The sequence below is a fragment of the Kalmanozyma brasiliensis genome (genome assembly GCF_000497045.1).
Source record: "Kalmanozyma brasiliensis GHG001 unplaced genomic scaffold PSEUBRA_SCAF6, whole genome shotgun sequence".
Lineage (NCBI taxonomy): Eukaryota > Fungi > Basidiomycota > Ustilaginomycetes > Ustilaginales > Kalmanozyma > Kalmanozyma brasiliensis.
Window position 1 is genome coordinate 374,146 of NW_015961989.1, and position 22,189 is coordinate 396,334.

A 22,189-nucleotide genomic window follows, 5' to 3' on the forward strand; every position below is an offset into this window, starting at 1 on the left:
TGGAGGAGTCGGAGCGCTTCGGAGCATCCGACAGCTTGACAAGCTGCTGACGCATCCCGTCGCTTTATCGACGTGCCTCGTTGCCCTTCTGAGCTTCAGCTGGCTCTGGGCAGAGGGGCGTGAGCCAGTGCTGACTCAGGCAGCTTCCTAATTGCTCAGCACGACAGAGCGGTCTGCTGGTATCGACAGCGCAACTGTCCTGAACTCTGGTGCATCAGCTCAGCTTGCACGGTGCCTTTGATAGCAGCCCGCGAAATGCTGCCTGGATGCTGCTTCTTCACCACCAAGGCGTCTCTCATTCCCTATCTTGGTCCTGTCTGAACAAAGACGAAAGGGCCATAATGATGTTGTCGACTCAGGGCGTCGTCGTCGGTATGGTCTCTAGTACGCAGGCAGCCAGATCGTCCTCGTTGCCGCCCGAGTTGACGAGTCCTTCGACATCGGCTTTGAGCACGGAGCGGCCCCCCCGCCTCCGAAAGAGGCCGAGCACCCGTCTGGCAGCTTATCATCGGTGACAGTACTCAGGTCACGCTTGGAGATGCAGTCACAGCCATTGCGTTTGGGCTCGGCTCCAGCATCATCGATCGTCCCCGAGGGGGGGCACGCACAGCGAGACCTCGAGGAGAGTATTGCGGTCGAACAAGTGAGGCAGTCTCACTCCAAGCCCTCAAAAGAGAGTCACGCTGAACGACAGAGGGCACCGAGCGCGCCTGCATCCGATGTCAAAGCGGTGGAGCGCCAGAGTCCAGCATCGAAGAAGAGACCTGCTTCTGCCTCTCCTCGAGGCAGCCATGCCAATATTGAGCCGAAGAAAGCTTCGAAGCATGACGCTGATCTCGAACAAGGAGCACAGCAGACTGCTGTGTATGCACGCGACTTTGCGAAGACCGGCGACGAGGTGATAAGCGGTCATGAGGCTACACAGCCTGAGCAGGAAGCTAAACCCGAAGCAGACAGCCCAGCTTCGAAGCGTATCAAGTCAGACATCGCACCGTGGATGACGCAGCGGCACAAGAATGCCATCCGACGCAGCCTTGGCGGCGCCGATCCTTCCCCCGACACGCCAGACCCGTCTTCGCCAGTCAAGGCAGTGCCGGTCGCTTCGGAAGAGAGTCTCCATGTCAGCAACACTAGGCAGCAATCGTGACGAAAGTGTGGTCGTGTTAGGGCGAAGGTTTTACTATCGGCTTCGAGACAAAAATGGACGCGTTCGAGTCGCGCCGCGTTGAGTAGCCGCTGGGGTGTTGGATTCAAGCTGCACCTCCGCGACTCAGGGAGGGTTCTGAAGTCCTTGACATTTTTGCGGTTCGATAGTTGCCCTCACTCTCGAACTGTACCTCGTCCCATCTCCTTACCGAGCAACCTCTTCGCTTTCGTACCTGCTTCCCACACATCCCGGAGAGCAGAATTGCCGAGGCTGGTTGTGAAGCGACTGCTCACCAGGCCACCTCCTTTCGGTCAAGATGGCAGACGAGAATGACTACTATTCGGACGACCTCCAAGGCGACGAGGGTTTCATCACTGATCTCAGCGATCAAGATGGATACGGCAGCGAACGCGGTGGTCGGGAACAGGAGTTCAACGAGGCAGATGCGCCAGACAAGGAAGAGATCCGTGATGCCGCCCGAGATCTCTGTATGCAGATCGGTCAATACGACTATGGCGAGGATGGCGAGGTTAAGGACGACGACAAGATCTACACGCGATGGAAGCGCGGTCCACGGGCGCTAGGAGCTCTGCGCTCGCTCCGAAAGCTTTGGAAGCTAGACGACGAGGACCCGACAAGGAAGGTAGCGCGTGCCTTTGCCGACAATGAGGTGCTCGAGAACTTCATCGTGCCCGCGCTGCTCGAAAGCGCCGGTCAGGGCAAGGAAGGGGATGCCATCGCTCTCGCATGCACCGATCTGCTCACTGCCATGACCTGGCCATTCGACGCTGTGGCCGAGCTGCGCGAGCAAGAGAAGCAAGGCTTCGAATCCGACGATCTCGGCGAGATCACAAGGCTGGACCAGCGACTGATCAACTACAAGGCCGTCATCCTGCGAAGCGAATCGCTCGACAAGATGCACGACGTGCTCGGAGTCATCATGCGGTACCTGTTGCTGCCCAACTTGGCGACAAAGCAACATCAACGGTCGAGTCTCGTTACTGGCATCATCGGCATGTGCCTTCACTTCTTCCGCAACTTGCTCGCCATCCGCGATCCTGTCACCACCAGTCTTAGCAGCGTAGCTCAGCTGTCCACCGCCAATCTTCAAAGCAAACTCATTCTAGCCATGCAAAAGCACTACATCCTCGACACGCTGCTCATGCTCGCCAGCAGCGCCGAAACACTCAACTTCAACGCGTGGAACGCCATCACTTCCGAATGCATCTTCCACATCTTTGTCGGCACCAAGGTCAAGGAGATTGCTGATCTGACCGGATCCACCTGCAAGGACGGCAGCGCAGCTGGCTCTTCGTCCAGATCGACCGCAAGTGCCTCGAAACAAAGCAATCTCTTGGCGGACAGTCTTGCGACAGAGGCCAAGATGAAGCGTGCTTCTGCCTTGGGCAAGGTCCCAACTCGTCATTCACGTTTCGGCACCACCATCAACTTCATCGGTCCCGATGGCGAGCGCCGCGTCGCTCGTAACCAATCCGCGCTCGTCAAGCCAGTTGCACAGCTTGCTGAGGAGGCGATGCACAAGGGAAGGCGACGGGCACAGCGTCGCAAAGACGCGCAAGAAAGAGGCGCACCTAAGCTGAAAGTCAGTTGGGACCCGGAAGCCGCCCTCGTGTTGCAAGACTTCGCCGACACATTCGTCCAGTCAGCATTCGAGTCTTTGGCCAAGTCGATCCTCAAAGACATTCGGTCTGAACGAGACAAGCTGGGCGACTTGGACATCGCACGGATTCGCATCATGCAGCTCGGTGCTTTCTTCCTCGAGTACTTCCTTTCGCGGCGCGCCTCAGCTGCGGCACGTCGCAAAGAAAGCCACACAGCAACGACACCGCGAAACGCATCGACACAAGACACATTGGCTCTTCTCGAGCCGGAACAGCAGCAAGAACAACCTCACGGGACCGAACAGCAAGCGGAGGAAGCAAAGGACGACTGGCCTTTCGAGCTGGTCAGTCAATGGCTGGAACCGTGGGCGTTCCGCATGGTCCTGGTCCGCACGATCCAAGCGCAAGAGTCGAAGGGGTGGCTCGAATTCGTTGCCTCGGTCCAGCTCTGGATCGTGTTGCTACGACTCGTCGACGAGCTCGCCAGCAGCAAGAAGGAGGCCGAACGGGATGTTGCCGAAGGGCTGCAGGCCGAGTTCTACTACATGAGCGAAACGCTCGACGCCTGCCACGCCATTGTGCGTTCCTACACATCGCAGAGCTTCGCCTTCCTCGATACCGTCGTCAACTTCGCCTACGTGATGCCTAAGATGCTCGAGCGCTACGCGTCGAATCGCGACCACATGTACGTGCAGGCAAAAAAGCACGTCCGTCGCTCGCGACAGGAGGGCGATCTCGATGCCGACGAGGATGAAGCAAGGCAGATCAAAGAGCAGGTGCAAGAGACACGATCCGAGCGCGAGTTCCGCTTTGCCGACTTCCAGCGCAAGCTTGCTACCAAGCAGCTGGCCAAGGCTTGCATCGACTACCTGGCACGCTGGCAAGACTACACGGACATGGAGGAGCAGCTCAACAAGCTGGTCACCGTGATGCACCGAATCGCGATCAAGGCCAACGACTACCGACAATTCTTCCTGTCCGGTCACCGCGCTGCGCTGCGCAAGGTGATAAGCGGCGATGCGATCAGGATTCTCGAAGCGCGTGCTCCGACCTCGGCGCCCAACCTCAAGAAGCTCATGGATTACATCCTGCGCAAGTTCAGTAAGCTGAGCCCGGAAGAGCAGTCGATCTACGACACGGGCAAGAGGCCACCTCGTCAGCCCAAACCACCAAAGGTGCCCGCCGAGATCGCGGTTCGACCAGGCATGTCGCGCGAAGAGGAGATCGGCGTCGCCGTCGGCCTGCTGCTCAAGAAGGAAAAGATGCAGGCGGTGCTGTGGGTCAAGTCGGCCTTGGAAATGGCGAGCGCATTGCGCACCGAGCTGCTCGTACGACATGAGGAAGAAGCGGCGCAGCGATCCCTTGAGGACCCCAGCTCGATTCTGGACCAGGATGGTCAAGAGGGCGAGATGCTGCTTGGCGAATTCGAGAAGCAGAACGAGTCGCCGGTCGAACACTTCCAGGCTTTCGAGCTGGCCTACCGCGGCAACGACGAACTTCGCATGGATGCATCGCTGCTGCCTGAACTCAAGCTGCTCTGTCGTCTCGTCGGTCTCGAGGCCAACGAAGACGAGCTGGTTAACTGGAGGTGGTCGGTACCCAAAGAGATCCTTCCTACTCACCTCGACGACAAGATCGACGCCATCGAGCGCTTCATTCGCGAGCCGCTCGACACGCACGGCAGGGAGCTCACCGCACTTGTGATGCGAGTCCGCAAGGCACGTGTTGGCGCGGATGGCGATGCTGACGTTCTCAATCCAGCCGATCTTCCTAGCGGCTGGAATGGCGAACAGAGCGACTCGGACGGGGACGGCGACTACTTTGACCGTGTCCGTGCCAACAGGAGCCTGGTCGAGAGTGGAAGCGCCGCCGCTGACGGAGGCCTGCTTCGCAGCAGTGGAGGCAAGAAATTCAAGTCTGCAACCAAGAAGGGAGGCTCCAGGAAGCAGAAGAGAAGGATGCAGCAAGACTTCATCAACGACAGCGACGACGAGTTTGCTTTCGCCATGGGCGATCTGCAGGAAACTCAAGGCCAACAGGAGAATGCTGCGGACAGCTCTGACGAGGAGGGCGGTCATCAGGATCACGACGATGATATGGAGCGCGCAGAGACGCCGTCGACTAGCCCAGTTGCTAACATGGAAGAGGGGGACGAGGAGGAGGACGGCAAGCTGAACGCGCTTCAAGCCTTGCGCGCTGCCAAGAAGCAACGCAACAAGGCCAGTGCCAAAGCAGCAACGCAGCCTCTGCAGGACGCTAGCGAGCGTACCAACCGCCGCGTCGATACCAAGCGACTCTTCCTCGCCGACAGCGACGATGATGAGGACGACGTGCTCGCATTGCCATCGCAGGAGTCCGTTGCCGATGCAGCCGCTTCTGCCAAGTTTGGCTCGATGAGCGGCAACACAACAGGACTCGTCAAGAAGCGCAGACTGGCGATTCTCGATGACGAGGACGAAGACGAGGAGTGATGGAGGAGCGAGGGGCGCGGGGCGCGGAACCACTGTTTGATACCCTGTGACTGTCTGCAATTTCATTCCTTGACCTCTCAGCAGCTTATTTCTTGTGGTAGCCATTGCATGATCGAGGTTGCACCGCGAGCAATCTGAAGTGCGCAGTCGTGTGAGACGCTACTGCAGCGTGTTGCCGGTGGGTCGCAGCATATCCGGCTGTCGGGCTGCGGTTGAGTCTGTTGCCGGAAATCTGGGGTGTGTTGGATTTCACCTGTCACCCCGCTTTGCAACTGCCGGAAAAGAACGCGGTCAAGGCTGCTGACTTGCAGCTATCGATTTTGTGCGGTCAGACCAGCCAGCCAAGCGAGCTATACTTCGTTTGACATATTCTTCGCTCTTCACCACCAACCTTCACATCCTACAACCTTGCCCATCTTGGCCATCAAGATACTTATCGCTACCTGTACAGCTTGATTCAACCTCAGCGCCAAGACTCGTATGCTTGCCGCCACCTCGACCGCATCACCGCAGCCATATTCGTCCTAGCTTCTTCCGCGGGACGGCTTGGAGCCGTCTTCCGTACCTCGCTACTCACATCACCTCCTACCGTCACTACAAGAATCCCACGTCTACGACCACCCTTTTCATTCCAATTCGAACGGACTCGTTCCACAACTGCGATTCTGCGCTTCTCGAACACAATGGCTTCCGCCGGCGTTCACAGCAACAGCGCGATCCTGACGCACCTCTCGCACGCGCTGCTCCGCATCTCACGCATTCCACCGAGAGTCATCGCCAGTCCTCCCACACAACCTCGTCGAGCATCCGTCGCCATCCTGCTCCGTGTCCGCCCAACAGCGGAGGATGAAGCCTGGCTGGCACAGAACCACGACCCTGAAGCCCAGCATGCTGCCACAACGCCCAGTGGCGATCCGAGCGCGAGCCACGAGCTCGGCAACTCCGGGGTGCACGTCTCTCAAGCCTCCCTGGGCGCCGGGACCGCCTCATTAGCCTCGAGCGTCGCCTCCGGGGACCTCTCCTCCACGCTCTCCACCTTCTTCGACCAACCCTGGGTGCAGCGGGGCACGCCCGAGATCCTATACATCAAACGAGCCGCTCGGATCGGGGACAACTGGTCCGCACACGTCGCCTTCCCCGGCGGTCGCAAAGAAGAAGGCGACGAAAACGGCCTCTACACCGCCATGCGCGAGACGTGGGAGGAGGTAGGCATCGATCTCGCCGAAAAGGAGTTTTCTTGTGTTGGTCAGCTCGACGATCGTGAGATCACCACGAGTCTCGGTAAACGGCTGCTGATGGTGTTGTCCCCGTATGTGTTTGTGCAAACCTCGCCGTTTAGTCCGCTGCCGGATCTGCAGCCGAGCGAGGTGGCGAGCGCACACTGGGTGCCACTGGGGCTGTTGTATACGCCCAAGCCGAAATGGGGCACTACGTCGGTGGATATCAGCAGTCGATTGGCGCCCAAGTCGCCGCTCGTAAGGTGGGTGTTGCGTGCGTTGGTGGGGAAGATGGACTTCAAGTGCATCCTCCTACCGAACGACCCCGTAGCGGTGGCAGAGTACGAGGAGGAGGACGAGGGGGATACGTCGCAAGAGAAACCGGGATCGCACATCGCCCGAACGGAGGAAGGCGTTGTGCGACCCGATCTGAGGTTGTGGGGTTTGACGTTGGGTATGACGCTCGACCTGCTCTCGCACATGACGACGTACGAGTCCAATTCGTCCTTCCGAAGCGGTGGGATTTCGCCAACGACTCCGACTTCGTCTTGGTCCAATCTTCCCTCTCCGCCACCGCTGCGGGTCGACTCATCGCTGCCCTCCGCGTCCGAGTTGGTCTCTGCCCCGCTCGTCTCGGCCAACCGAGTGATCAGTAGAGTGCGGGATGAGTTTCACCTCAACCCTCCACCCGCCTCGCATGCGCTGGCGCCGAGCCTGACCTCGGTGTTCCCTCGTTTCTCGTATCCGGATGTCAACTTTTGGATCTGGTTCTTCGGCTGGCGGTACCGCACGGTGGTGCGCGGCTGGGAGGGGAGTGTGGGCACGCGGATGGAGCGCAAGTTCAATTGGAGCGGTATGGCGTTGGGTGCGTTCTATAGTGCGGTGCGGAGAGCGCTGGTGGTGGCTGTTGTGTTGAGGGCACTGGGGATGGTGAGCGCCGGCGGGGTGGTGGGGTGGTTGTTGGCCAGGAAGGCGGGGAGGATGAGGAGGGGGCAGCAGGGGTGGGGGTTGGACGAGCTGTTGAGGTGAACGGTGTTGCAATGGAGATAGCTTTCATGGGCATATGAGTGGTGCCTGAACGTGCGTGTCCCCTCCTTTGATCGTTCGGTTGTGACGGTGAGGAGCATTGTATGACCTCTCGAGGAGGTCGTGAGGAGCTGAGAAGCATGACGCTCGGAACGCGGGCAATCGCGCAGCCGGCCAATTTTTCTTCCCAGTCGGTGGACCCTGAAGCCGCCATCTTTGCTTCTAACCCTCCTTGGCTCCACACCACAACCCAACATCGTCCAACATGGTCGCCCCATCAGCAAGCAAGCCTGTCACTGAGCCAGAGGAGGGCTCAGACTTCCGCAAGGCTCCTGCAGACACCAACCGTATGCCAGGCTCCGCAGCATCGATGAAAGTCTTGGAACGATCTCGCACCACCCCCTCTGCCTCGTCTGCCCCTACACCTACCCGACCTTCCACGAGCAAATCCGCGATCCAATCGCTTCAACCCATCCTTGACTCCACTTCAACAAGCGCTATTCAGCCAACGGACATTCAACTGCTCACCACCTCGATCCTGTCGAACCAGCAGCGCGCGCGTCTCGTGCTCTCGCATCAAGAACGTCTCATCCACACCAACCCCTCTTTGTCCCAACTAAAAGAGTCGTTACGAATCCTATCGAGTTCGTCGTGGGGTCAGGTGCTAGAGGAGCGTCATTTGGCGGGTCACTGTGCTTATCCGCCTTGCACGAACTCCGCCCCGACGACGGGCAGGGGTGGCGAGGGGCGGTTTCGCATCAGTCTAGGCGCTAAATCGGTCAAAGCGTTGGAGGACGTCGATCTGGGTGAGGCGGGCAATACGTGGGATGATGTACGTGGGGTGTTTTGTGGCAAAGCGTGCTATGCGAGGAGTGAATGGGTGCTGCGGTGGGTGTTGTCGGATGGGTTGGTGAGGGAGGAGGGAACTGGTGGAGGAGGAGGGAAGTGGGAGAAAATGACGAGTCGGGGGGAGGTGGAGTTGTTGGAGGATATCGAAGCGGAGAATGGGGGGTCGTTTGGAGAGGCGATGCTGGATGGGATGCGCGTTGAAGCGGAAACTGCGCGGGGAGCGAGCACAGCGGTGCCGACCCCAGCGAGGGGGAAGGACGTATCCAACCTCATGGGCGAACTGACCATTGTGGAGCGGCCAAAAGGAACTTCCGCCCCTGCCGCCGCAGCAGCAGCGTCAGTCGACGTCCCCAACAACCTCGGCGCGCGATTCGGCCCCTCTACCACCACCATTCCCACCAGCATCACCACCGCTGACGACGACGAAGACGACGACCCCATGGACGCGCAGACACGCTAACTCAGCTCCATCCTCCGCTACGCATCGCGCGCCACCGCCAGCCGCCCGCTACGCATCCCCAAGAGCGTCTCCATCTCCACCGCCCCCGCTGCTGCTACCCCTGCTCCCACAGCCAGCACAAAAGAAGACGAGCAGGACGAACCGGTGTTGGATCCCAAACTCGCAGCAGAACGGAGCGAGATCCGACGCATCATGGATTTGGCCCTCGACGTGAGGCGCGATCAGCGCGAGTTAGGGTTGCTCGATTGACAGAACCATGCAATCAGTGACTCAGATATGCACACGGACGCAGCGTGAGGGAGATGGAGCATGTGGATTGAGTGTGTTTTGACAGATTAACCAGGAGAATTGAGCATTTGAGGAAGAGGTTGAAGGGGAAGTATGGCGAAAAGGGGCGGAACAGGATCCGATAAACTCCAAGAGAGGCAGTTGAAGTGAAGAGAAGGAAGCGAAAGAGACCAAGGGAAGCGGTGTTGTGAATGAGCTCAAAGGAGCAGTGAGAAGAAAAGGTCGAATGTTGAACTCGACCTTGTCGAGACGGAGGAGGACGATCACTTGTGCGTCTGCTGCAGATCGCCACTGGACCCACCCTCCGAGAGCTCCCTCTTGAGGTGATGACTACCTTCCAGCTGGGCCTCATCCAACTTATGTCCGTCGTTGGGGTTTCCACTACCGTGAATACCGTGGAAGTCAGCCGGCCTGTCCTCGGGCAGGGCGTACCTGGTGACGTCGAACTCCCTGTACTCGAACACGGTGTATTTCTTACCCGTGTATCGGCAGTAGACCCACGTCACACCGGCTCGAATACCGAGCGTGACAAAGGTCCATCCGAGACTGCCGAGCGGAGCGGCAAAGAAGGCGCCGAGCACGCTGTAGTCGTCGATGTACAGGCCGTTGGGCAGGCCGATGAGCGCGATACCCTTGGCAGCGCTGTCGTAGAGGATGGTGCCAAAGAGGAAGACAGTGAAGAAGCCGCCGACTGCGCCGCCGACAGCGTCGACGCCATTGAGGAAGTACAGCTGCGGTACAAGACCGAGCAGGAACGCGGGGATGCAGGCGATAGCTGCCAGGTCGGCAATCAGGAAGACCTCCAGGATGTCGATGTTCTTGACGGCCAGCACAACCGAGGGGACGTTGATGAGGATGAGGATGGCTCGGCACCACCAGATGTTGAGTCGGCCCAGGAAGACGTCATTCTGGATAGTCGAGATCTGGGCCGACTGGAAGGTGTCGTAGGCCGACGAACTGAGACAGCCACAGAGGACGATGACGATGCCCGTGAGCCAGTTGGGCAGCGTGGCGAGGATGTAGAAGAACGTGAGCGATCCATCGTCTTCGGCAGAGTAGCCGTCGAAGAGGCCCGACCACTGGGCCAAGGGCCCAGCCATGCCGACCAGCATGCACACGGCGAAGAGCGGGATGGTGGCAAAAATGACCGAGAGATAGAGCGTCCTGTTGTCCTTGGAGGCGAAAGCACGCTGCCAGAAGCCCTGGTTGAACATCTGACTGAAGACAAGAGCGGCAGGCAGAATGTACCAGAGCTCGCCACCAAGACGCTGAGGCCTGAGCAGGCCGGACGACTCGACACGAGCATGGTCCACATCCAGATTGACACCGACAGCGACCGTAGCGATCACGATGAAGATGAGGATGATGACGGCGTTGACGTTGTCGGTGTAAAGCGAGGCCTTGAAACCGCCGTAGGCGGTGTAGATGGTGGTGATGATCGCAATCACGAGCGCAGCGATGGTGGGGTTGACGCCACCCAGCAGGTTGACGGCCGAGCCGTACGTGTTGAGCTCGACCAGCATGAAGCAGAACATGAAGCCGACAAAGATCAAGCCCGACAAGATACCAACAGGCCATCCGAATCGACGACGAATGTACTCGGCCAACGTGAAGCCATCCGGGCAGACACGGCGGATCAGAGGTCCGAGCCAGGCGAAGAACCAGAGCGGCATCACGGTGGCGAAACAGTATGCAACGAGACCCAAGACACCAGCATTGGGGATGACAGCGAGCTGTGGGTAGCCGAAGAGCAGCGACGAAGACATGTCTGTTGGGAGAAGACGGTCAGATCAAGAGTAAGGGATGCATGAGTATGTAAGTCAGCAGACGATGGCAAGCATCGCGCAGCACAGTATCGAGATGGGTTGAGCAAGATCTGTTGACGGTGTTGGCGACCGATCGTCGCGGAGGTCGACAGCCAGTACTTCGCCAGACGCGTGATGAGGCATCTCATGCTCGTTCTGTTGAACAAATGGCTGTCGACCTCGTCTCAGCATGGTGCAATTCGGACAGCATGACGCCGTCCGGGTTGTGACTTAGCCGCGCGATCCGTGCCAATCGTAGGTCGTCTTGCTCTTCCCGCTCTCGATGTGGTCCTGCTGCGATGTCTTGCGCCCACAGTAGTGGTTCGGTCAAGAAAGTGGAGGGAGCCCGACCGGGGATGGAGACTGAGGACAGTGTTGGCGTCGCGGAGACCGTGCATTTAAAAGTGCGCTGTATGCGGCAACTAGACACGACGTCCATAAACACCAACAGCGGTCCATAGTGACCACGCCCCAGAAGGATGATACAAAGGCGAGATACATGATTGGAATGGAATGAAAAGGCATGCAGCATTCCCTTCGCGAGTCCTAACTCGATCAGGTAATATCCGCGTCCTGGTCGCCACTGTCTTATGCCACTAATCTGCCAGATACTGGCAGGCAGCGACAAAGCTGTGACGGCCGTCGGACGCCGATGACGGTATGATCTCAGCCCAACGTATCTAGTCGGCAGTCCGGCCGCTGAGCAAGCTGTGAAGCTCGCTGCGCGACACCCGGACTACAGGCCCGAGGATCTGCAGTCGAAGATAAGACGGCAGACCAGATACGCAAGCACCCGTAGCTGATGCCAAACTGATTGAGCTTGGTCTTTGTGGAGCGTCAACCACCACCTCGCAGTCGTGATGACACGATGCGGGGGGCAGATCCGCGTTCGTCGGTCGCCGAGATCTTGCGAAAGCCCGTTCATGGCTGAAATACAGTCTTGATGTCCTTGTTCGGCGGTAGATCGGTTCGTCATGTCGTCGCTTGTGCGTTGTGAGGAGTCTTTCGACACGCATTCTCGAAGCTGTCAAGCATGCGTCTGGCTTTGAAGCGGCCGTCTTGCGCCGGTCTTGAGGTAAGGTCATTGCGCCACAAAGGGCCAAAGTCAAATCAGGGGGAAAGGCGTCGAGCCAAGAGGTGGAGGGAGGAGGAGACATAGACCGATCACGATCGAGGGAAAGGAAAACGCGAAGGGAACATACCTGTGAAAGCGCGATGCTTCTTGCTGCATACCTTCTCACCCGCATCCGTTCGAGTCCGCTGTTTGCAGCGGTGGGATGGGTGGAGAGGCGATGTTCAAAAACTTCAAAATAAGGGTGGATCGAGCCGTTGATACTAACTTGACGCGAACCAGTTGAGCGTCAACGGGAAGACGCTCTGAGTGCGAAGACCCGAGAGGAAGTCATTGGTGTTGCGGACACGGTAGCCGGCGTAGAGACCGACCAGCATGAAGCCGCAGAGGGTCGAGTAGACCAAGGCGTTGGCCTGTTGTACTTCCAACATGATTGACGATGGAAATGGGCGGGTGTGTGGACAGAGAAGGGTGGGATGGTGGTAGTGTGATAAATGGCGCACAAGATGAAGGATCTTATCAGCTTTGGGTGACTCCGCAGGAAGGGGAAGAGTTCAAATTTGAAAATGGCGCCACCTGCTGAGAAACAGGACCGCAAATCGATTCTGCAAGACTTCTTCTTTTTTGATCAAGATCCGCGTTTGTGCGCTCTGCTGCCCGAGTTGGCCGTCGTCCGCGTATTTACTTTTTCTCGCCAAGAACAGCGTCGAGGGTCCAGCCTCAACTCTGCGAGCGGATTTCTCCGCTTGTCCGTTAGCGGTCCGATGTCCACTGGCTCAAACTTGGTCGTCTTCCTCGTTCAACTGTGTCTCCATACTGATGCTCAATCTGCTCCTCAGGCGGTCAATCCGTGTAGTCTGTGCAAGTGTCGATTCCAATGTCATTATCCGAATCGTCCATGTGAGTGATGTACAAGATGCCCAACCAATACTCTCTATGCCGCCTCTCAGCTGCCCCAAACCGCCCGCAGACTCTTCAACTTGTTCTCGCCAATCGCCTTGGTCGTGCCCCTACCGCTCATCTTGATCTCGGTCCCATTATTGCATCTCCACGTCGACACGTCGTGCGAGCCATCGTAGTTGAGCGCGCCCAATATCGTCGAGTCGACGCTCACCTTGCTCATCATCTCCTCGACCGACATCTCTCTCTGGGCCACCTTGTCCTTTTCAAACGTCGAGAGGAGTTGGGTGCTGATCCGGCGCGATGAGGTGCGTTCGGGCTTTTGGGCTCGCATCGCCGTTGGGCGCACGAGTTGCGGCGCAGGAACCGCGCCCGGTTGCAATACGGGCTTGGGCAAAGGTCGTTTCTCCGGCTTGGAGGCTGCGTCGGTGGATGCGGAAAAGACCGCCTTGGGCACGCTCGTGTTGAGGAACTGAGGCGCAGTGAAGCTCTTTAGCGATTCCGGCTTGTTCGAGTCGACCTCGCCGGCGAAGGTCGCAGCGATCGCAGTGACACCTGTCGAGGTTGTCGGCGACGACATGGCCTTCTTGCTAAAGTCGAGCGCAGGTGCACTGTTGCTTGCCGACGAGGATCGTCGTGGCTTGGGTCTGAAAGTCGATGTGTTCGACGGCGAAGCTGAGCGAGGCTCTCCATCTGCCGAAGGTGCCGCGAGAGAGTTGCGGCTCACATCGCTTGCTGCATCGTCATCGTCTCCCGCGATCTTGGACCACAATTGCGCTACAGATGTGACGCGTCCGCCTCGACCACCACGAGCAGATCGAATGTCGTAGCTGTGCTCGTCTTTGTTTCGCTGAGAGTCGAAGTTGGGCGCCATGAGCGTCTTCTCCACGCGGGTGGGGATGCCTACCTCGAGTGTCTCGTGGTTGCGTGACGCGCGGCGTTCCGTGCCCCGGCTGCTGCTGGATTCGCTGGGAGTCGCGGTCACAAAGGGCACTGCGGACGCGTTGCTGCCGGCGGGCAATCCAGGACGAGGCCACGAAGGCATCGAAGTATGGCGCTCGCGACTTGCCTGCGAGGACACATGCGTAAAGGAGGGACCGGGCACCACAACGGCGCTCGCTTTGTTCGTCGATCCGAGGCCGGACAGACGGCGACTGATGGGGTGCTCCTTCAGTGCTGTGCCCGACTTGCGCGCCGGTCTGATATCAGAGCCGTCGACCAGTGCTCTCAGCTCGGCAGAGAGCTGGGGGATCGGCTCGTCGATGGAATTGCGAGCTGGAGCTACGGCAGCTGAAGCTTTGGACGAAGCGAGATCCGCCATGGTGTGCGACTTTGGCATGGCGACTTCAACCTTCTCGGAGCGAGGAGGCTTGGCCTCCCACATGGGGTCGATCACCTGCGAAGGCGAGCTGTAGGCGTATGACGATCGACCTTCACCGGCACCGGCAGCCGACGCAGATGGCTCCTCCTTTCGCATCACCGACAGCACCGAAGCGCTTGGCGTGCCTGGCGTATTCATGTGCGACGTGTTAGGACTGGTAGGGTTCGACAGCCAGCCATCCACTCGCTGAACCGCTTGCTGCTTCAGCACAACGCGATCCTGGTCGCTCGTCCGGCTGGGCGCGGCTAAGACCGGCGCTGTCATCTTGGATGGTACCGAAGGCGCCACCGACTTGGGCGCATTCGCAATCGCCGCTTTGATCCTCTCCATCCGATCGCTCGCGGAGTACGCCAGCCGGCGAAGCTCCTTCGTGTCGTCAGCCACAGCTCGAGCCCGTGCAGCCTCGGCAGCCTGGCGCTCCTGACGCTCCATCTCCTCGCGCTCCTGTCGCTTCGCCTCCTCTTCCCTCGCAACTCGCTCCGCCTCCGCCTTGAGTCGCTGTTCCTCTTCCTGTTCACGAAGCTCGCGTTGACGGCGAGCATGCTCGGCGATCCTCTCGCGCTCCAGCCTCTGCTGTTCTTCAGCCCGAATCCTGGCCGCCTGCTTTCGCGCCGCCTCCTCCTCGGCAGCCGCGGCTTGCCTGGCCTGTTCGGCCTGCACTTGCCTCGCCCGCTCTTCAGCCGCGCGAGCTTGCTCTTCGGCGCTCTTGCGCTCGGCTTCTTCGCGCGCAAGGGCGGCAGCACGCAGCGCACTGTTCTTGCGCGATCTTGTCGAGTCGTCGAACACGGCAGGTGCAGCTGCGAGGGGGCTGGGAACGCTCTCAGCACGAGCGACGTTGGCCATGGTCACGAGAGGTCGCGAGTTCGTGCAGATCTTGGGCGTGGTGGTACGCACGAGGTTCGACTCGAGCGCTTGCAGACCGATGCCTTGGGACGATGACGAGCGTCTGAGCGACACCACAGAGCTAGCTGTGGAGCTGCGTCTCTCGCGCGCCTGGTTGCTTTGCATGCTGTCGTAAGAGTCGTGCGAGTGACCAAGCTCCGCTGTCGTCGGTTCAGCAAGATCGCGTGCTGGCTCGGCTGCTTGGCTCGACGGCACATCCGCCGATCCTGCATGTTGGAAGATGTCGCTGGCCTTGAGCCTGTATGTGCCGCTCGAAGAAGCCTGCGTCCCGTCTGCTCGGCGACTCGTCGAGGCTTTAGGTGTCGAATCTGATGCTTCAGCCCGTGCGTCGGAAGATCGATCCTGCTCCTTGGAGGCAAATGCATCTTCATCTGGCTGCATGCCCATGGCAATCATCTGCCTCTTGACTTCCTCCTCGTCTTCCTCGGCTTCGGCCATGGCTTCAAACTGCTCGATGTTGTTGCGAGAGACGCTGTTGCCTTTGCCGCCCTTACCAGTCTTGCCGATGGTAGGCAGCTTGGCGAGCGTTTTTATCGTTCCAGCCTGGGACTCACTATCCTCTTCGATCGTCGCAAGACCTGTGATCGAGGGCGCGCCACCACCGCCAGCGAAAGGAGGCATGGGAGGCTGAAGGGGCGGAGCAGAGTATTGCTGTGCGTTTCGGCTGGAGTAGGTGATGCTCTGCGGCTCCGGCATGGGTGGCAGTACCTCTTGCGGCGCATGTTGATAGGCTGCTTGCTGAGGTAAGGCACCGCCGTACGGACCTGCGGCAGGCAGAGACGCTCGACGGTCGTTCGAAGGCGCCGGCGGGCCTTGCGGGAAGGGCACGCCGTGCGTTTGAGGTGGAGCAGCAGCTGCAGGAACAAAGTTGTCGTGCGGTGTAAAGGCGATCGGACCCGGAGAGGCCGACATCGCGCGCTGTGACGCAGCCCACTGGGCCGTAGGATCCATGATCGCCGCAAAGGGCTGCGGAGGTGCCACGTTCTGAACGACGTCCGGCGCAGCGCTGACGGATCGCTGGATGGAGTGACCTGTGGCAGCTGGCGGCGATACAAGACGGCTCGCATTCCAGCTGCTTTCCGCTGGGTTCCACTGAAGATGGCCGTCAGGGCTCATCATGAAAGGTTGAGCCTGCGAAGGAAGCTGGATCATACCTGGCGCAGTGCTGGCAGGTCTTGCGGCATCGGAGAGATGGCCAGAACCGGGCAGGACTGGGGCAGGAGACCAACCTCGCTCCGCGGCCAGACGTTGCACCTCAACCATGCCCACCGCCATGTTTGTCGCTAGTCCCTGTCGTTGGTTGCCATGGTGAGAAGGATGAGCGTGCTGTCCATGATGCTGATTATGCTGGTGGTGCTGGTGTTGTTGGAGCGGAGCCACATGACCGTGACCCATCGAGGAGCTTGGCCGTTGAGGCACCGAGTGCGATGGAGGTCCAGCGTGGAGACTATCGAGACCCTGCTGAGCCGGTGGTTGACCGCTCGCCGTGTGAGCAACGTAGACGGGGATCTCGATGGTCAGATCCTTGGCAAAAGAGCCGAGCAAGAGACTGACGAAAGCAAAAATCCGCACTTCGAAGAGTCTCGTCTTGCGAATGGTTCGAAGATCCTTCGGGACATCGACAGCGACTGTGCAGACCGACTCGGCATTCGGATCGAACTCATACTCGCGACCCTTGAAGGTCCGCTCATGGACGATCTCGGTGATGCGTGGTTCGAGCGAGAGCTTGTCTGGGCTGTCGTGGAAGCCTTCCGCGCTGCCGACGGGGAAGATGAGCCGTCGTGCGAGTGAAACTTTGATCCCACTGAGATGGCGTTTGGTGCTGTTCTTGATGCCACAACGGATGAGCATTTGACCGCCGCCCCAAAAGAGCTGCTCTGACACGCCCGCTTCGAGCCAGACAGCGCCGTTGCCGCCCATGAAGAGGCGCGTGTCCGCAACGGCCTCGGCCGGCTCACGGAACCTGGGATGGAGCTGATCTGCCCACTTTTCGAGGACGAACGCCTCCCGACGAGCGGTGACGACCATCTTGTCTTCGTTGTACCATGTCTGAACGGTGGCTTTGAGGCCATATCGGAGCGATGCGTTGCCGGCGAACTTGACGCAGGATGGGGCCGAGGAAGGTAGGCGGAAGCTGAAAGGGAAGGAGGTGCGACCTTTGCGAGCGGTCCAGTAGCCGTTGACGGGTGCAGCTGGCAGGACCGCATTGGAAGGGGGCAGCTTCTCGCCTTGAAAAAGGGTGCGATTGTAAAGGAAAAGCTGAGTGGCTGCATGATCGCGCGAGGTGAGCTGCTCCACTGCCTCCAGCTCGACGGCGATGTGCCCTAGACGAAGCCGCTGCCCCGTTGTGCAGGTCAGCTCCACCTTGCCGGTGATGGCTCCGCCGGCTTCAAAGACGTTGCTGGAGAGGATCACATCGATCTTGACCTTGGGATGCTTTGTCACCATGTTCATGTGGTCCTGCGTGCGGTCTCGCCGCTCTGTAGATTCCTCAAGACCCTCCACCTCGGCACCGTGGTGTGATGGGATTCGAGATGTAGGTGATATCGACTGCGACCGAGAAGCTGGCCGAGAAAGTGGGACGAGAGCATGATTGAGGGAGTCTCCAAGGGCGTCGATCTCGCTTGGCGGTGGTGGCATGCCAAGGTCGGGGTTCCAGGAGAAGGAGTTGCTGCGCTGAAGGTGCGGGTTCGGCATCATAGGCGAATGTGAAGAATCGTACGCTGAATACTGCGGATGATGAGGATGGTGGGGCTCTGTTGCAGAGGCTCGGCGGCTGCCGAGGTGGGAAGCGGGAGGCGCAAACATGCTTGAATGATATCGGTGGCTGTGAAGCGAATGTGCTTGTGGTAGATGTCGTGATACGTTGCTGTGCTCTTTGTCGTTTCGTGATGCGTCGTTCAGAGTCGTGATTGTAGTAAGACAAGTATCGAGACGGCGACCTGGTCCGGCGCTAGATGGATCGTTGCAATGCGGGTTCCTCTTCGAGTCGTGCTAGGAGGCTGCTGTGGAGGCTTGAGCGGGCAACTGAGCCTGGGTTCGAACAGGCGCTCTGCAGGCGAAGGCGCTATGCGCAGTATCGCAAGACACCTGGCTGAGCGAGTCGAGTTGGAGGTTTGATAGCAAGGACGGACCGCGAGCAAGCTAGCTGACTATGCAGCACCTCCATCAGCCCCGCTCAAGGCACAAGGCGGCAGACAGACATTACGTGGAAGACAAATCAACTCCGATGCACAGTTTGGCAGCTTTACACTTTCGAGACAAGATAGGGGCTGCACCAAGGGGCGCGCTCCAAGCGAATTTGACCGACTCAACTTCTCTTCTGCCAGACCAACACCGGACCCTGCTTCTACCTCACGCGCCCCTTCCTCGAAAATTCCAAACGTGTTAGACCTAGGGTGTAATGAAACGTCGCCTTTTGCCGTCGAACCACGGCCATCAATCATCGTCAACCGATCAGAGCGGCAGTCAACTGCGATGTATTATAATCTTGGACGTCAGACGCAGGCTCGAGGAGGTGTGAATGATCTCTGCGGCGCAGGTCCGGGCACCGACGTCTCATCTACGACTGCCATCATATAAGGTCTCACGGAGCTCGAGTCTGAGCCGGAGCTCCTCCTCACGCTCGCAACACTCTTGCAGCAACTCAAACACACCGCCCGCTGTCTTGGTCCGGAACCTTATTTCTCTTCGAGGCAAAAGCAAAAAACACATCACAACGAGGAGACGTAAACGAGAGGCAATACAATCTGCTTTTTGGAGGTGGGTGACCGATGTAGGTGGCGCAGATGGATTTTGAGGTTCGATCGTCTTCAGCGTCCCAGCTGGGACCCTTGGAGAAGCAAATCTAGGAAGCGAAGGTGTGTCGAGTGTAAGGATGACATGAAGTACGCGGATTGCGCTTCTGGAAGGTGCACAGCAATGCAATGGTCATCGTCCGTCGTGCGAGACGAGACTCGGTTGCTGGCTTCATCCTCGCGGCCAAAATTAGGCGAGCGAAGGGAAGGCGTTCTTGTCGGAGAGGTTGACCGACGAGTTGCCGCCACGGCCGCCGCGACCACCACGGCCACGACCAGCACCGCGCTCACCGCCGCGAGCAGCACCACGGCTGCCACCACGGGCACCGCCGCGGCCGCCACGCTGCTGGACAGCGGGCTGGCTGAAGGTCTGCTCAATCTCGAGCAGCTGCTTGCCCTCCTTCTTGGCACCGGTCTTGGCCTTCTGCTGCTTGGTCGAAGCAAAGTAGTCGGCCTCCTCTTTCTGGTGCTTGGCGAACTTGGCGTAAGCCGAGTTGTCGGCCACCTCACGGGGTGCCTTGCTCTCGATGTTGAGCTTCTTGCCAGCCTTGGAGGCGAGGTACTGGTCCAGGGTCATGGTCTTGTCCTCCTCCTCCTCGGGAGCCTTCTCGGCCTCAGCGGCAGGGGTCACAGCGGCAGCAGCGGCGACGGCCTCGGCGCCCTCAGCCTTGGCATCGGCCTCAGCCTTCTGCTCGTTGTCGAGCTCCTTCTCGCCATCCTCGCCACCCCAAGCCTGGGCGACGGCCTTGTCCGAGTCGACGCGGGCGGTCTGCGAGTGACGGTCGAAAGCACGGCCTCGGGGAGCACCGCGGCCACGGCCACCACGGCCACCACGACCACGGCTCTCGCCGTTGCGGCCGCGGCCAGCACGGGCGTCCTTGGGCTGGTCGCCCTCGACGGCGTCAGCACCGGCAGCGGCACGAGGAGCGCCGTTGCGGGCACCACCACGGCGCTGGTTGCCGCCGGCACCGGGGATGTTGCGCGTAGGCTGAGGAGCAGCAGCGGGGGCAGCAGCCTTAGCGGGAGCGGCCCTCGGGGCGGCGACGTCTTCACCGTCGTCTGTAGTCGGAAGCGTCATCGGAAAGCAAAGGTGGGGAGGAAATGTAAGCTATCGCGGCTCATTTGTTGAAGGTTGCTGCAGGCGTGGGAGAGCCCTTGGAGAGCATGCTGATGATCGTAGGATCGGAAGTGATTCCTGCGACGGCATGCGGCGGGCCGACTTGGCGATGGCCAGCATGATCTCCAAAGAATCGAATGTGCTGATGCTTACCACCAAGGATGGCGAAAGGGTTCTTGTTTGCGACCGACATGGCGTACGGTCGTCTTGAGTCCTTTCAGGGCGTAGACTGTGGTGAGAAGGCAGATAACAAGGGATAGCTGCGGGTCAGTTGTCGATGTTCTCGAAGTGAGGCCGACTCTGTGTCTGTCTTTGCTAGATCCGCCAGCTCCCACGGCAATGCTGCCGATTCCGCGTCTCTTTGCAGTACAGCGTGCTCCTTTCCTTCATCTCTGGATGGGCAAATGTCTGAACGACACACCCTGCGCGAAGCTGCGCCCAGAGCCAGACGAGCTTGTGACATTCCAGGTGCCGACAACCCGAACGAGCGATAGCTGGTCGGAAGGGTCGCTGATGTCGTCGAAGGCATGCCCACTCGGGGAAGACGGTGAGCGAGGGCTGGTCGAGCAAAACAGCTGACGAAGATGACCTCTAGCGCAGCAGCATGGCCGGAATAGGTGGTCACACCGAACAGCCGATGGAAAGTGCGACGACAGGCGAGACGCGCACGTTGCCGGAGAAGCTGGATGCCGAGGGCAGCGAGAGACGGAGCATGACGATGTTGCAGGCGCGTTGATGTGAACTAACCTTCTGCAAAGGAGCGAAACGCGGGAGAGTTCTGTGTAGGGAGCAAGAGAAAGTCGCGAAATGTCGATGGAGAGGTCGAAGGAGACAAAGTCAGCAGGCTGTTGATATCGGACGGAGACCCTGTCGGGACTTCTCGAGCTTCGGTAGCTGAGAGCAATGGATGCCATGAACGGTCTTAGGCTGAACAGTGTTGATCTAGCGTCACGCAACCAGGTGTGACACAGTTGAAACCGCAGCTCGCTCTTCCGACGTGCCAGTGCTCTGAAGTCGATCGTGATTCTCGAGCTTGACATCGATTGGCGTGACTGCCGATGATGAGCTCGGGAGTAACAGACGATGATCGTTGGCGTTGCAAGTCGTCGAAGAGCGTGCTAAAAACTTCGACTGGGTGTCGAGTGCCATTGCCCGGACGCCGAGAGCTGCTGTTTTCTGGTTGCTGAAGCTGTCCTTGGTGCGGTTGCCTCTACGTTGCTGCTGAAAGGGTGACACGTACTTTCCTGTAGAGTAGGAAGATGTAGGAGACGAAATACTGGAAGTATAGGGTGAGAGAAGGAAGCCGAACAACAAAAGCCTGGTGTCAGACGCACTGAGCGAGCCGAAACGACGACGACGAGGCAGAGCTTCTGTTGCCTGCTCGTCTGCCTCTGTTCGGGCAGTTGGGCCTTCTTGCTCGCTCCAAAGCGGCCTGCTGTTGCTTTTCCTTCCTTCCGCTTCAGGAAGACTCAGACGAGCTTTTTCTTCCTGCCTGCCTGGTGAGGCTTTTCGCTGGAGCAATACAATCCCAAGGCATAGCATATTCAGAAATTTCAAAGCTGGTTGGGAGACAATTCAATTTCAGCCAGGCTCGACAGCAGTTGAATTGAGCGCATAAGGTCGAGGAGGTCGATCAGCTCTTCGTACGGAAGAGAGCTATGGACAAGCATGACCCTCACGTTCGTACATGCCGAATAAACTCTTTCCTGCTCCCTCTGCAGGCTCAGAGATGATCGAAACAAAGCTGTCCGCACACGTCCAAGCCAAGACGAACGTGCCGAACGGTCATACAAGGGCTACCTTCGATGCGTGGAAGGTAGCTTTCATGTCGAGAACCCGGCTGTTCGAAATGACCGCAGTCACGAGAGCACCTGTTCGCAGGACTGTGAGAAGGAGGTCTTAACATCTCAGCAATCATCCATCGGCTGCGACAACCTTGCTTGCCTGTCATAGTGTCGAGGTCCGGCCACTTTCATGTCCACGGTTAAGCAGTGCGTCGGAAGCTGCGGGTCGAAGTTCTCAAGATCAAAGCAGAGACAAGCAAAGCATGCGGTCTGAGAGGCAACGAGGCACGATGGCCAATGATGATATTTTGGTCTTTCCTAGCAAGGAAAGGTCGCGAGCGCGCATGTGA

At 58.9% G+C, this 22,189-nt stretch overlaps 6 protein-coding genes across 6 annotated transcripts; 3 read left to right on the forward strand and 3 right to left on the reverse strand.

Annotated features, from left to right (window-relative positions):
- Window positions 1-1,463: 1,463 nt before the first annotated feature.
- PSEUBRA_005504 (Timeless protein) lies at window positions 1,464-5,240 on the forward strand (the record flags this gene model as incomplete). Its single annotated transcript, XM_016438908.1, has 1 exon — window positions 1,464-5,240. The coding sequence occupies one exon, from the start codon at window positions 1,464-1,466 to the stop codon at window positions 5,238-5,240; it is 3,777 nt and encodes a 1,258-aa protein (XP_016290227.1).
- A 683-nt stretch (window positions 5,241-5,923) lies between these two features.
- Window positions 5,924-7,486, forward strand: PSEUBRA_005505 (NUDIX hydrolase domain protein; the record flags this gene model as incomplete). The annotated part of the gene is made up of 1 exon (XM_016438914.1): window positions 5,924-7,486. The coding sequence occupies one exon, from the start codon at window positions 5,924-5,926 to the stop codon at window positions 7,484-7,486; it is 1,563 nt and encodes a 520-aa protein (XP_016290228.1).
- A 262-nt stretch (window positions 7,487-7,748) lies between these two features.
- On the forward strand, window positions 7,749-8,792 carry PSEUBRA_005506 (Protein of unknown function DUF408; the record flags this gene model as incomplete). The annotated part of the gene is made up of 1 exon (XM_016438918.2): window positions 7,749-8,792. One exon carries the CDS (start codon window positions 7,749-7,751, stop codon window positions 8,790-8,792), a length of 1,044 nt encoding a protein of 347 aa, XP_016290229.2.
- Window positions 8,793-9,343: 551 nt separating this feature from the next.
- Window positions 9,344-12,388, reverse strand: PSEUBRA_005507 (Sodium/solute symporter; the record flags this gene model as incomplete). The annotated part of the gene is made up of 2 exons (XM_016438924.1): window positions 9,344-10,848; window positions 12,226-12,388. 2 exons carry the CDS (start codon window positions 12,386-12,388, stop codon window positions 9,344-9,346), a joined length of 1,668 nt encoding a protein of 555 aa, XP_016290230.1.
- A 515-nt stretch (window positions 12,389-12,903) lies between these two features.
- Window positions 12,904-17,949, reverse strand: PSEUBRA_005508 (Immunoglobulin E-set; the record flags this gene model as incomplete). The annotated part of the gene is made up of 1 exon (XM_059465551.1): window positions 12,904-17,949. One exon carries the CDS (start codon window positions 17,947-17,949, stop codon window positions 12,904-12,906), a length of 5,046 nt encoding a protein of 1,681 aa, XP_059320388.1.
- Window positions 17,950-19,128: 1,179 nt separating this feature from the next.
- On the reverse strand, window positions 19,129-20,248 carry PSEUBRA_005509 (Hyaluronan/mRNA-binding protein; the record flags this gene model as incomplete). Its single annotated transcript, XM_016438951.1, has 2 exons — window positions 19,129-19,997; window positions 20,209-20,248. 2 exons carry the CDS (start codon window positions 20,246-20,248, stop codon window positions 19,129-19,131), a joined length of 909 nt encoding a protein of 302 aa, XP_016290232.1.
- Between the last annotated feature and the right edge of the window lie 1,941 nt (window positions 20,249-22,189).